Genomic DNA, 13,834 nt, shown 5'->3' with positions numbered 1-13,834 from the left:
TGACATTCCAGGAGGAAATATTATCAATACCAAATTCAAAATGTATGAGAATTAATAATTAGAAAATTAAATATCTCCCAATAAGGTTTTAGATCACAAAAAAACAGGCCTTACTGACATCAGTTTCATGTGTACCTACAGAAATTACACCACAGCTACTGTTAAAGAACAAACTTTTAGTTTACTATCTTCAGATGAGACTTTTACAGCACTTGTCAGAGGTTCAGTGATTCTTGAAGACAAGCACCTTACAACCTAGACTACCTTATATCGCCTCCGTTTCATTACTAGGGATCTCACCAGAAATAATTTAACTTTCCTAAATTCACTAAATATTGACAGATAGAATTATTTTTTGCTATACATGCACTTTCAGAAAGTCTGAATCACCTCTCTTATGGGGGGCCATTAAGATAACCAGATAAGAGAGAGGACTAAAAAGGAAGCATGCGGTTTCCATTATCAAGTCAGTCAAAATTTGGTTCTATGTGAAATCCAGAAAAAACCAATTCATTTTGATGACATTTATAATGTTTTGTAGCTTGAACTATTTAAGAATCTATTAATATAAGCCATTTAGTCTGCATAGGACTCAAGGATGTGTATTCTCCAAGTATCAAAAGAACAAGTGTTAAATATGGAATTTAAACCTTCATTCATGCTCACCTCAGATGTGGCATTTAAAAACAATTCTGGAGCCTTCTGGTTTTGTTAATTTCTTTTTAAAAAGTTCTTAAAAAAGAACATAAATACATACATATATATGCACGCACTGTAGTGAAACCAAACACAATTAAAAGGTAAAGTCAGTTGTATTGTCATACCACGTACCTTATCTGGGAGGAAAAAGTTACACTCATTTTCCCATCAGGATTTATGTAGACTGCCTTATCTATCTGTTTAGGCTCCCCGCAAAAATACAAGTTGCTCAACTGGGATGCATTGTTTGAGACACCTTTTATATGATAAGGTAGCTAGAAAAAATAGCAGTCAGCACTGTGTGACCAAGAAGCTTTCCACTGATTCGAGATGGGAAGTGCTAGAGAAGCACAATATTAAGTATGCTAGGACAGAGTGTGCTATCAGTTTTGAAATAAATCGGTTAACATAGGAGAAATGGGACAGCCTCTGATAATGTATCCTCAAGCCCATGGAGTTTTTCCACTAGGAAAACCTACAATTATCTCCTGGCACATTAATTATTCCTTAGGATTTCTAAATCAGGGACGGTTCTTGATCAGAGCTTGTTACACACTTTTTCAGATGTATTTGATACTTATGTAGACAACCATTCATCTGCTTAAACCTTTTCCTACGACAAAAACCAAGATGGGGAGTAAATCTGTTAACATCAATCATACTGTAAATGCTAAATGTACTATTAAACACATTTAGGTATCTTTCCATTCAGGTTCTGAGTGCAAGTCCTTTGGATCTTACACAAGAGAATTAAATCAGTCCTTTCATAAGTTGAGGTGTTTTTGCTAAATGAAAACATTTATTTCAGCACTATCATCTTCTTCCCATCACCAGTACTACAGCTCTTCTGTTCTAAAAAACAGAAACCAAAATAAAGGTTTCAGCATGTTATACCCCACAATAAATTAAGACTGTATATGGGATTGTTGTCAATATGCAATCAATAAAGCCTCACTACAGCATTGGATCCACTATGCATTAGTGAACTAAGATGACCATTAAGATTTCAATTAATGAAAATAAGCAAATATTTTTGGTTTTACCATTTCAATTTTAATATAATTAGAAAAAGGTAAATGTTATGCATGGCAATGTTTATTAAACAATCACATTTCATTTTAAGCATTAAAATGCAGCAGTCTGGAAAAGCTGCCAGAAACAATGTTTGGCTTCAGAAAAGGCGATTATGAAATCACTTCCAATAAAATTCAAATACTCTCTTGTCTGTTGATTAGTTGAATGCTTTAGACTGGAAGGAACAAAAAGTGCAAATCAGCTGAACGTTACTTTCAAAAGTAAAGTCTTAGTGTCCTACAAGCAGTTACTGAAAGGCCTCACTTCAATCTTCATGATAAAGGACAAAATTCTCCAATTTCTCTATAATTATAATTTACTGTAACATTTCAAACAATGTAATATTATTACTAAAAAAAATAATTTCAGAATATAACTGCAGTATAGTATTCTGCCTACCATGAGCACCTTTTTTTCCTTTTTTTTTTTTAAATCTAATTTGTTTGACATGAGATGGCATGAGATACATTCTCACTGCAAAACCGCAAACTTACATGGAACAATACAGTTACAACCACTTATAGGAACATGTTCTAGCTTAATGTAGTTTATACCTAAACATACTACTTTTACATGAAAATCTAAGATTCATATTGTGGTATTCTGTTTCTGCTGATATACTTTAAGGAAAGTGACTCATCACAGAGCAGCTAAATGTTGACCTGCAGCTTAGCTTTTTGAGCATCATCTCGGAGATTTATGTAAAGAAATGGACAAAGGTTAATAGATAACATTTGACATACGGGCAAATTTTAAGCATTTAGAACTTTTTTTTTTTTTTTTTAATGCAGCACAATGATTCAGTGGCAGTTTGAAATAAAAACAGAGTATCTTTCTGGCTCCTAAATCACTTGAGAATCACTTAATATATGGAGATAGTGAAAAACATTGTGATTATCATCTTATAAAGGCTCTAAGAATACACTAGCAATTTTCACTTTGTTTTTGTAAAAATCTTTAAAAATATTGTGGAAACATGTTCTTATATGTGGGTACTGCTGCTTAAAATTGAACAGTTGGTTGATATCCAGACAACTATTACAATTTTTCAAAAGCAAAGCAGCTTATAAGCGTAATAAACAAATGGTCATTTTACTAAAATTTAGACCTAATTTAGTAATTGTAGAATGACACTTTCAAACTGTGCAACACAAAATAATGTAGCCAACAGTAACATACAGGTACACCATTTAATATTTATTATATGCATTTTATATACATTATTTTTCAACAGCTGTACTTTTGCTATGTGGTACAATCTTAAAAATTTGCTGATTCATAGTTTGTAAAACAGAAACCTTACAAAACTCATCAAAACTCGCAAACTGATCAGAAAAGTTTTGTGGAAGACTAGAAAAAATACTTTATTGTATTAATCATGCATTACACAAACAAAATCTTTAGTTACACCATAAACTGAAGCACATCTGAAAATAAAATAAAAGCAGGGAATAACTAGTCAAAACACAGCAGATTTATGAATCTTGAATCAACTACTTTTGTATTCTATTTGAAACGCAAATAAAAATTTTCACTCCAAAAGTTCTGAAACAAGATTGTTTTTTGGAATCAACTCCACTCCAGGTACTTAAGCAGAGGAAAAATAATTTCTTGGTTTGCAACTTTAGAATTATCAAATGTCCCATTTTCTCATCTATTTTAGACTGTTCAAAGAGTGCCATAACAGATATACAGGGCCCTTAACACACTACATAAAAGGATATAAAGACCAACAAAAAGTGAAATAAATAACAATAGGCCATTAGCAAGATGGGTAATCCTTGATAAATAAACTCGTAAATACAGTAAGATGTACAAAATATCACATAGTGATAGGATGCCAAGATTAATTTTTTTTTTTTAAAGAGTTCATTCGGGGGTGTTAACCCCTCTGTGTTTCATTTGAACACATTTTACAGTCCTTTATTTATGAAGACAGTTATGCGATGATGATGAATTAGCATCCTTATGCAAGGACTTAGCTGAGCTGTATTAGGCAAAAGAAGGGAAGAGTGTGGTTACACGGCAGCGGGTCAGTGAGATCTCTGTGTTTTAGGGTTCTATAATGCAGAAAAACATTATCAATACAATCTTGAGCACTGTTGTGACAGGCTAAATATATAAAAAGACTTATAAAAACTAGAATTTTATCCAAACATTTTGTGCAACTAATGCTAAAATATTTTAAGTTAAATTTCCTTTTCTTTAAAGCAAAATAAAAGTTTAAAAGGGGAATCTGTGGCATTCAACTGATAAACAGAAGATTACTAAGAGATGAAAAGAAAGCTACTCTTGGAGCTCACTTCCCCCCACAAGAGCACCACATTCCTAACCCTAAGGCAGCACACAGAGTCCAAAATAAAAGTCTTTTGTAAGATCAGACTCCACGTTTGCTTAAAGACACCTAAAGAACAGACATACGCTCAGTTCATATCCAGTCAAGGCTACAAATACTGGTTTTCTTTTTTTGTATTTCTCCCCACCCCCCCAAATACAGTAATTACAGTTAAATGAATGAGCCTGACATTGTTCAAGATGTGGTGACTTTTCACCAACTTACACCTGCCCCACATAAGAGCCTTCAACCAGGCAGATCAGATGTAGTGTCTTATTGGTAACCTTATCATTGATGGCAGTGACGCATTCCCTCTTTTTTGTCCAAACAGACCTGCTGTTATGATGCAGGTTTATTCTGCTATGTCACACAAATACTTTGGCAAGGGCATCAGCTCCTGCACTGGCAATATATGCTTTTGACGGATGAAATGCTACATCATATATTGATTCATCCAGCTTTTTCCTATGAGCGGTTATTTCTTGCACACATGTCTTGCTGTCCAAATTCCATAACCTAATGGAACAATCATGGCCTGTATAGGAAAAAAAAAAGGACAAAAAACAAAGTTAGATTTGTCAGACACTTAAGTGCATCATAAATGCAAAATTTATAGAGTTATTCTACAGAATAAGAAAAAGCCCTTACTTCCAGACATTAAATAGATTCCATTAGGATCTACAGCTAGACTCGTGACAGCATCCAAGTGAGCAACCATAGAATGGATCATTTTACCTAAAAGTAAAATAAACAGTGAATTTCCTGTGAAGTACTGTCTCTTTTAAAAATAACATTCCCGTTAAATGCAATATAGAATAACATGCTTGTTTAGATTCCAATAATATCTGAATGATAATTAGAAATTACTAAGTTTCAACTGCAGACTCTTGTATAAGCATATGGATAAATGACACAACTCTCAAAAAGGCATTCCCATTATAATCACTCTTTCTATCCATCTGGCATCTTTACCAGTAGAAATTACTATGAAGACCAATCTTAAAACAACTGGGTGAGAACCTCAAGTTTTAGTCTCTTAAATGTCCTAATACTTACTCCAGTAGGACAAAGTGTTAACAAAGCTTTGTAGAAAGGGACTTATTGAGTCATACCAAAGATCCATCTATCTCTGTCTTTGCTAGGAGAGAGGGTATTGAGGATAAACCAGGGAAGAAAATAAAAGCAAGGCAACTATAAGTGATACTTGCCCAGAATACTTTCCAGCTTCTAATAATAAACTGTTATGTCACCACCCAGAGATGTTATCTCTGCATTTAACTACTTTTAATGCATTTCTTTTCAGTGACCTCCATTCCTGGACTCTTACACCATTTTTTAGCATGTCACAATGCTTTTTGTAAGGAGTTCCAAAATGTTTAACTGCACATAAGAATAACCACTTCTTTCTGTTTTGAATGTTGTCATCTGTTGGGGGTTATCAACTGAACCTTAGTTCATGTATTGGAAAACAGAGCAAATAAATCCCTCTAAGACCATGACCAACATGAGGAAAACATATAATCTTTGCCCAGCTGGCTGTCTTCCTGACAAATCTCAGCTTATTTCGCTTCTAAGATTCTTCCTGAAGAAGCTAAAAACTACTGAAGATCTCTGATCACCTTTTTAACCATTCTCTAAAACATTTTAATTTGGCTATATCCCTTTTAAGTTAAGAGAGACTGGAGTAACACAAAGTATGCGTGTGGATAACACCAAGAATTCATACAAAGGTATTAATTATTCTTTTTGTTATTTATTCCTTTCTTCCTTCTAACATACAGGTTTTTTTGTTCTGACTGCTAAATGAACATTTTCATCCAATCTCTTAACTCTGAGGTTTTACCTTGAGTAAGAACAGTCAGCCCAGTGATCATTATTTTATATTAAAAAGTTTGTTTTTCCTTACATTTATCCACACAGCATTTAATTTGCCTGCTCTTAAGTCTTATTAAAATCTTCAGTTCTTCCTCATCAGCCTTTTTCTTTCATATCCTGAATTAATGTCAGTAAACTGTCAACGTACTGTTCCCTGTCCAGATGATTCATATTATGTTGAACTATTGCTGATCCCTCCAGGACCTGCTAATTTATTTCTTTTCCCCCACACAAAACGACCATTTACTTCTGCCTTCTGTTTCCTGTCTTTAATTGGATTATTTGTTCATGCAACATTTTTCTCCTTATTCTACATCTTTGTTTCTTTAAAGTAATAGATTTTATTTTCAGGACAATCATTGCAACTTATTTAATGACCACAATTCAAATACATACATTCATGACAGGTGAGAAGGAAAAAAAAAAACAACTAGCTTTTTGCCTTTAAAAACAAAAACCCCAAGAACACCATCTTCCACTCCACCCAAACCAAATGAAACACATTTAAAACAGGGGGTTGCACATATACTTTACTTACAAGTCATTTTATGCTGATTTTTTTTTCTTCCAACTTTGGTGGGATAACATGCAGGAAGTGACTAATAATTTAATGAATGGGAAGTTTTATGTTCATTCTTACATTTATTCCAATCTTTTCGTCATGACAGAGCATGTAGTTTTTCCCTGTATCCTTCATTCCTCTCTTTTCCAGATCCTTTCTGTTTTATAAACTTAACCAGCAACTTAAGTATAACACAGGATTTCTTTGCTACAATGAATTTAGGTTTATTTCTTGCCCCAAGGGGTACTAAGCAGTGTTCTTTACTACTTAAGAGTAGAAAAACGTAACTGATACATGCTTAGAATTAAAAGCACAGAAATTATGAAGGCAGGAAGAAAATGGCAGACATATTCTATAAATTAGCAAAGCACTAATTTAAGAGGACCTTCTTGTCCCTCACAACTATCTCTGCCTGTTTTGAGAGAGTATTTTCTGACTGCTGAAGTCACAATTGCAACATATACCACTATTTCATAGAAAAGGTACTGAAGAGGTTTAATCTTACAAATTCTCTTTTGTGTAAAACTGCATCACTAGTAAGTTTACTACAAATGGATTTTCTCTACGTCCATCCAGATTTACTTTAAACATATTCACACATACAAATTAGGTTCTCTTTATCCTTACCCGTTTTGTTGTCAAAAAATTTGATGTGTCTATCTTCATGGGCTGTAATAGTTACAGGAAGTGTGGGATGACTTACTACCTTGTTAATATGATTATTTGATTGTCCACCTGAAAATAATATAAAAATTAAAAAAAAATATTCAGCTGCCTTAAAGAAAGGGTTAAAGTTAAAATGAGAATATTTTAGCACTACATTTTAGCTTATTATATTAACTAATATTATATAAGCAACATTTTAGGAACAGTATCAATGAATCTCCTAAGAAATAAACAATAGCTTCTTGCTTTACAGGATGGGGCTAAGCCAGGTAGGCTCTAGCCAAGGTACTGTAAGGTTAAAGCTGTACAAGTGGCTTATGCACATGAAAGATTCGAGAGAGACAACCAACAAAGCAAGCAAGTACTGCAGGGCAGCACTAACCAAGTAGAAATAAACTGGTGGCATCTATGTTTGGCCCACACCTCTTCTACCTCCACATCAAAAAATGTTTAGCTTGGGGGGAACAAAAAAAAAGATGGAATCCAAATAACTGAAGTCAACCTAACATCGGATTCTGCCAGGTATATTTATATCTTATTTCAACTTAAAGAAAGAATGAATGGTTTAGACTCTCTTTAGAAGTTTTTAGAATGCTCCTTAAGAAACAATTTCACTTGATATGCCAGTGTTTTAAGGCTTGTTCCCTCAATTTCTGTGCTTAATTTTTGTTCTCTCTTCAAACTAGGAAAGGTATTTCTCCAACCTCTGATGTTCTTTCTCACTGCCAATGCCAGTTTTTGCACAAGCTACCCAGAATAAAGATTTTACAGTTTTTAAAATTGTGTTGAAGTCTTTATATGACCTATTTAATACTGTAAGTATAATCACTAATTCTCCCCTTGCAAATTCTTGCATTATTCTTTAGGTCTCACTTCACAGAAAGGAATGACCAGAACCTGGAAGTTTTCCTTATAGAACACTTTCACAGGTTCAAGAAAAGAAGGCTCTGTTGTCTAGAGTTTCACAGATACATAGAATTCTTAGAGCTACATCTTTGTAGCACCTTATTTGTAGCAACAGAATTTATAATATTGAAAGTTCCACGGGAGACAGTGTTTAAACACAAGCTGTGCAGAATTCTACACTGAACTAATAATATTCTGCTTAATTCACTTATTTACTTATCTTAATATCCTCCATGTCAAGGCTATAAAATAAAAACTGTGTTTTAATACACAATTCAGACAAAGTAAATCTTGATAATTCTTAGCTTAGAGAACAAAAACTGTTGCTTTCGCTATCTTGGCTTTCAAACACTGTTATTCCACAACTATTGTGTCTGTTCCAAGCACTTTTAAATATTTAAGCAACTTTCATGATGCAGGAGAGGAGCAAAACTTTGTAATTTACTTCACCATATAATAAAACTTGGATAAAGGTACCTCAATCCAAGATGGATATATAATACAAAAGAGCTTTACTTACCAGATTCTATTTGTGATGAAAGCATTACCACTGACTGGGATGTTTCTAAATCATAGATGACTGTGCTGCCAGTGTTAAAAGATGCCACCATATGAGCAGGGTCACAACCTATAAAGTCAACTGATGTAGGTATTCCATGCTCTAGGAAGAGAGGAAAATGTCTTTAGAAAGAACAAAACACTTAAAATTCCTGCAAGGTCGAACATTTAGTTTGTTTTATAGTCATACTTTAAAGAAGAAATTTGCTCCCTTCTTTAAATAATGCTACAGCACCAGGATTACTTTATTAAAAGGTCTTTTCCCTTTAGTCCTGTTACCTAGTTTTGATAAACAGAGATAATGAGCTTGGACACACCATCAGCTGCCTCATAACAGATTGTCAAAATCACTGCAAAAGCTTACCTTTCTCTCCATTGTAAGTGCAAATACAGGGCATTTTTTCTGGTGGGTTCCATAATCTAATAGTGCCATCTGCTGAACAAGATAGTAAGTGATTCTTTACACCGCTGTAAGCAAGACCCCAGACTGCATCTGTGTGAGCAATTAATGTGCCAGCTAGAACGTTTGGCTCTGGAAAGAGACAAAAAGTTCAGAAATAACATTTTTTTAGTAAAGAAACATTATGTATTTCTTGTACCTCAATATGAATTCAATTCCACATAAAACTTTCAGGTATCTCCCCAGCCCTTCCTGTTTAAGCAACAGCTACAATATTATACAGGAGGTAATTTTGTACAACCACTGGCATCTTTCTCACCCCACCTCCCCTCACCCCTCCCTCCCCCCCGCAAAAAAAAAAACCCAACAAACCAAAACAAAAAACACCAAGCAAAAAAAAACCCACTACACCAAATCAACCAACCCCCACAAACAACTATGTCCATTTTTCCAGAATGATACACGCTCGTTACCACCTCCCCTCTGAGGCACTTACACCCAAATTCACCCTTTAAAGATGCTTCTCTGTACAAGGGGCAGAAACACCTAACAAAAGCAGCTTTCCACTTAAACACTGACGCTTAATGCTTTTTTTTACTCAGTGTACTCTGCTGACACAGGGACATGCTCTAAAACTCTCAAGCACCCCAATAATTAAAACAAGACTACTTCTGTTGTGGAACAGGGAAACACATTCTTATTTTCTTCTCCCTGAAACTTTATAGAGTGGTTTTTAATCTATTCTCTACCAGACTTTGAGTAGAGAAGTGAGAAAGAAGGATAAATGGAAAGGAATAAAGCCAGATAAATCACTAAAATTTAGTTTTAAAGAAAATTAAAACCAAGTTGTTCATGCAAACCAAAGCCCTGCTAACAAACTTTAGGGAGGAAAAACATTCTATTAGAGCTCTCTTGTATACATAACTTTGTCACTCTAGTAGAGACAGTTCTGTCTGAGGCCCATAAAGTTTATATCAACAGTCCTACTTGCACAAACAGATCAGTCCATTTTTAATCATTAGACTATATTGAATAAAATTTTAGCAGAGGGGCACCATTTGAGCTATACTGGTTTTAAGGGACAGGGTGCAGTGGTCTTCCTAAATTGGTGCAAGACAGTGCTGCTTCCCATCCCTCCCCATCTCACTGCCAATGGTTATGCAGCCTAAGTTTTGTATTATCTCATACATTACATTGGCACAAGTGAGACAGGAAGAATTCTTGACTCTGTCCCATTCAAACTTCAGTAAGTGATGGAACTGCACCCTTAGAGTTACATTAAACACAAAATGCTCATCACTATCAATGGCAGGAGAGTGATGCACAGTTTTCCAAGCAGTTATTGGCTCTTCATTTTCAGATACTGGTTATGGAAACCAAAATGCAAATCTAACACGTACATAGAATTTGAGTACACCAATCTTAGTTTTCTGAGAAATTCTTATTGGAAGAAATAATCATTCAAAAATCTGGAATTTCAGTTCAAAGTACTAAGCATGCTTCTTAAAAAGAGTTATGATTCATTTTTTCTTTACTGTTTAAACCTGAGAAATTGCCAGCCTTCCTATTACAGTTCTATACAAAGTACACCACCGATGCAAGTGGGAATAAACAATGTTTTCCATGCAGAGAAATTTGAATACACACAATTTAGTTGATAAATGGTAGTTACATTTCACAAAAGCTGTACAAAACATATTAGCATCAAGCAGAAAATTAACATTGAAGACAATGGTCATGAGTTGTTCATCTTTCAAAAGGTACTTACCATAGGTATCATATGGATCCACGTTAGGGCTAGGCATGTTCCACCACTGGATGGTTGCATCAATACCACCACTGAAACACTGTTCTCCATTGGAACTAATTGCCAGTGACAATACAGGTCCACTATTGGGAGAGAAAGAAAAAGAGGTTTATTGATACCACATACAAGACAGAAGTGAAAATTTGGCTATGTACTTTAAAAAAAATCGGATTAAGTAGTTAAAAAAAAAATTAAAACTTCAATGAAACAATTCTGTTAAAATCTTTTCCAAGTCTCAACAAGTGATACTAACCTCAGTTAAAATATTTATAACAAATTAACTAAAACCAAATGCAAGCAATTCAGAGTATACCCCCTTTATTTCTCAGAAGCAACAATAACGTCATCTACAAACAGTGTCTTTACACAGTGCATCTATAACAATCAAATAGCTAGCTGTGCTGAAAGGGGTGGTTGTAGCCCCATCCCCCCCCTACTATTTTCTCATCCTATTTTAGGAACTGAGAGCAACCTATGCCCCAGTAAACTGGTTCAGAAAAACGATCCTAGGAAGAGTACCTTTTGGCCAAGGTTAGACTTTTACTGGTTTAACTTCTTCAAACTGTTTGCTGTGATACTGGACACACACAAGCCCAAAGGAAGAATCACGTCTACTTTAGACACACTACTAAGTCGGGTTTAACTCTATTGTAAAACCATATCCCCAAAATTAGATACTTGACTCATTTGGTGGGCCATGCTCAGGACATAAGGAGTTTACTGGATGCTTAAGAGAAAACTAGAACTACGCATTTGAAGATGGCAAAAAGAAAGACCGTTGATCGAATTGTATTTGGTAAAGTAAGGAATGAAACTGGGCTGAAAGGGAATGTTGCTCAAAGCCCGCCTGAGGGGAAAAATGGTAAAATTACTTTGTTACCAGTCTCATTGAGAGTCACAGGGTGAGGATTAGTTCTGTATCAAAATATCCCCAAACCTTATCTTTTGGTATCCAGTAACAAAAGCCAAAAAAATATCCCAAATATAAAAGAAATTTGAAGGAGAATTTAATTGGCTAGTGACCTCCTATCACTCAAAAGAACACCTGTATTTAAACATGAGGACAAATTAGTCACCCAGTCCTAGGGAAGAGTGTTTTATGCTTCAGCTAATGCACACAAAAATAAGACATTAAGTTCTATTGAGTAAGCAGCTTAAGGGAAGGAGAAGGGTGATGACACTGTGTGTAGATTTCCTAATACAAACTACTATTTTTTTTGTCAAGGTCAGCACAGGAAGTATTATCCACTTCGACGCTTATTAAATTGCTGTCGTGAAGTTTACCTGCTGACTGGTTTGGAGACTGGGTCTTTAGTTATATAAGCAAAGGACACTCAAACTACCATGACTGGCTAGGAACTGCATTTTTGTCTTGCTTTCTTATTGGAAGAAAGCAAAATTCAAAATTAGTAACTGAGCAGTTAATGTGAGTTGAAAAATCACTAAGAGTTTTGCAAGTCCCAGCTGAACTTGCAAATTTTACTAACATTATTTAATTCAGGTTAGCTCACTGTCACCATCTACCACAACAAAGATTTTTCCCCATTTCAGACTAGTTTGTGACATCTGTTTTCCCAACACCTCGGGCTAGACTGCAATCAGAAATGAAAATATTTGTTATGGTGTGTAACGAACCACCATCGGCACACAAAGCAGACAAACCTGAGGTGGGAAAGGAGGAAGCCTGGGTTGACACTGCAAGAGAACTGACTGTAGCTATCAGAACTTTACTCAGGTATTAATCAAATTTGTGATTACCACAAATATCTCAGTAATTTCCAAGTTCCCCCAGCCCTGAGGGGCATATGTACGAATTAATACGCATGCCCTATGGGTGTACACTTTGGCCTATCCTGGCAAATAAATTTTATCTCTTATTCTTGATCATGCCCCTGAAAGATTCAGAATCCTCCTAGCTTGATCTCCTGATTTCTCATTCATAGAATTCACATTCAGGGGGTTGATTTTTTTTTAATCTGATGATTGCATCTGTACTTTTAATTTCTTGGACCTGTACCTGAAGATACTAAGACTAATAAATTCTACCTTATTTATCTTCTTCACATATTATATATAAAATCCACAGTCCAAGACATGGGCATCACTCAGGTGGTTTCATTATTATCTTCTACAGTCACTTCTTTCCCTTGCAACTATCCACATTTTCCACTTCCTGGTCGTCTTGTGTTATCATGGACTGTACAATTCATTATTTTACCTGTTTTACAAAGTGTAACAGACTTTGTCTATATGATTAAAACCAGAACACATTTGTGGCTTTTACACTGAAATGTCTTATGAATCCATTTGTCAAGCATTAATAATGTCACTTACATGTGGGCCCTAAATGTGTAGATGGGTTCTACATCTAAAGAGGCACTCCTGAAAGAGAAAGGAAGAGGTATTACATGAAATCTCTACTGAAAAACTCTGAAAACATTTAAGAGTTATTCAAAGGCATTTAAAACACAACTGATGTTTTACAAAAACCCATATACTTGCTTTTTGGCAGGAACTGTTTTCTGCAGATTCCAAAGTTTTAGAGTATGGTCCTCAGAGGCTGTAACCAGCACAGGCTCTACAGGATGAAAAGCTAATGCCCGCACTCCATCAAAATGACTGCGTAGCGTATACTTAGGGTTCCACGTCTTTCGGAAGGCATCTTTATTAGCTGGCAGCTTAAAAAAAATAAAAGGAAAGGAATAATTTTATTTGGGTTTAAAAATATGTATAATATATATATATCTATATCTCCCCCATATTTTAGGAAAACATGCTATTTTTAATTCAGCTAATACATGTTCAATCTTAAATTCGCATTTATCTATTAATCTGTCCATATGCATCTCTAACTCCCTCTCTGGCATGCAAGGTAGTCTGCAACTTCTTCTATTGTAATAGTTTCTTTCATCCCAGAGTGGAATGGAGTAAAATGCTAAATACACAGACAAG

General features: G+C 34.9%; 1 protein-coding gene across 1 annotated transcript in view; it reads right to left on the bottom strand.

Moving 5' to 3' along the window:
- Window positions 1–1,742: 1,742 nt before the first annotated feature.
- STRN3 (striatin 3) overlaps window positions 1,743–13,834 on the bottom strand; it is a 48,650-nt gene continuing 36,558 nt past the window's right edge. The window contains exons 10-17 of the mRNA XM_026849085.1: window positions 13,385–13,560; window positions 13,217–13,264; window positions 10,844–10,965; window positions 9,040–9,207; window positions 8,638–8,778; window positions 7,173–7,280; window positions 4,757–4,843; window positions 1,743–4,643 (exon numbers count right to left, since the gene is read on the bottom strand). Coding sequence (XP_026704886.1) covers window positions 4,474–4,643; window positions 4,757–4,843; window positions 7,173–7,280; window positions 8,638–8,778; window positions 9,040–9,207; window positions 10,844–10,965; window positions 13,217–13,264; window positions 13,385–13,560 — 1,020 coding nt within the window. The 3' untranslated portion in view covers window positions 1,743–4,473. The remainder of the gene's footprint in view (window positions 4,644–4,756; window positions 4,844–7,172; window positions 7,281–8,637; window positions 8,779–9,039; window positions 9,208–10,843; window positions 10,966–13,216; window positions 13,265–13,384; window positions 13,561–13,834) is intronic.

The sequence above is a fragment of the Athene cunicularia genome (assembly GCF_003259725.1).
Source record: "Athene cunicularia isolate RWA chromosome 5 unlocalized genomic scaffold, athCun1 chr5_part1, whole genome shotgun sequence".
NCBI classification, from domain to species: domain Eukaryota; kingdom Metazoa; phylum Chordata; class Aves; order Strigiformes; family Strigidae; genus Athene; species Athene cunicularia.
Note: the sequence above shows the minus strand (reverse complement) of the source record. Positions and strands in the feature narration are given on the sequence as shown.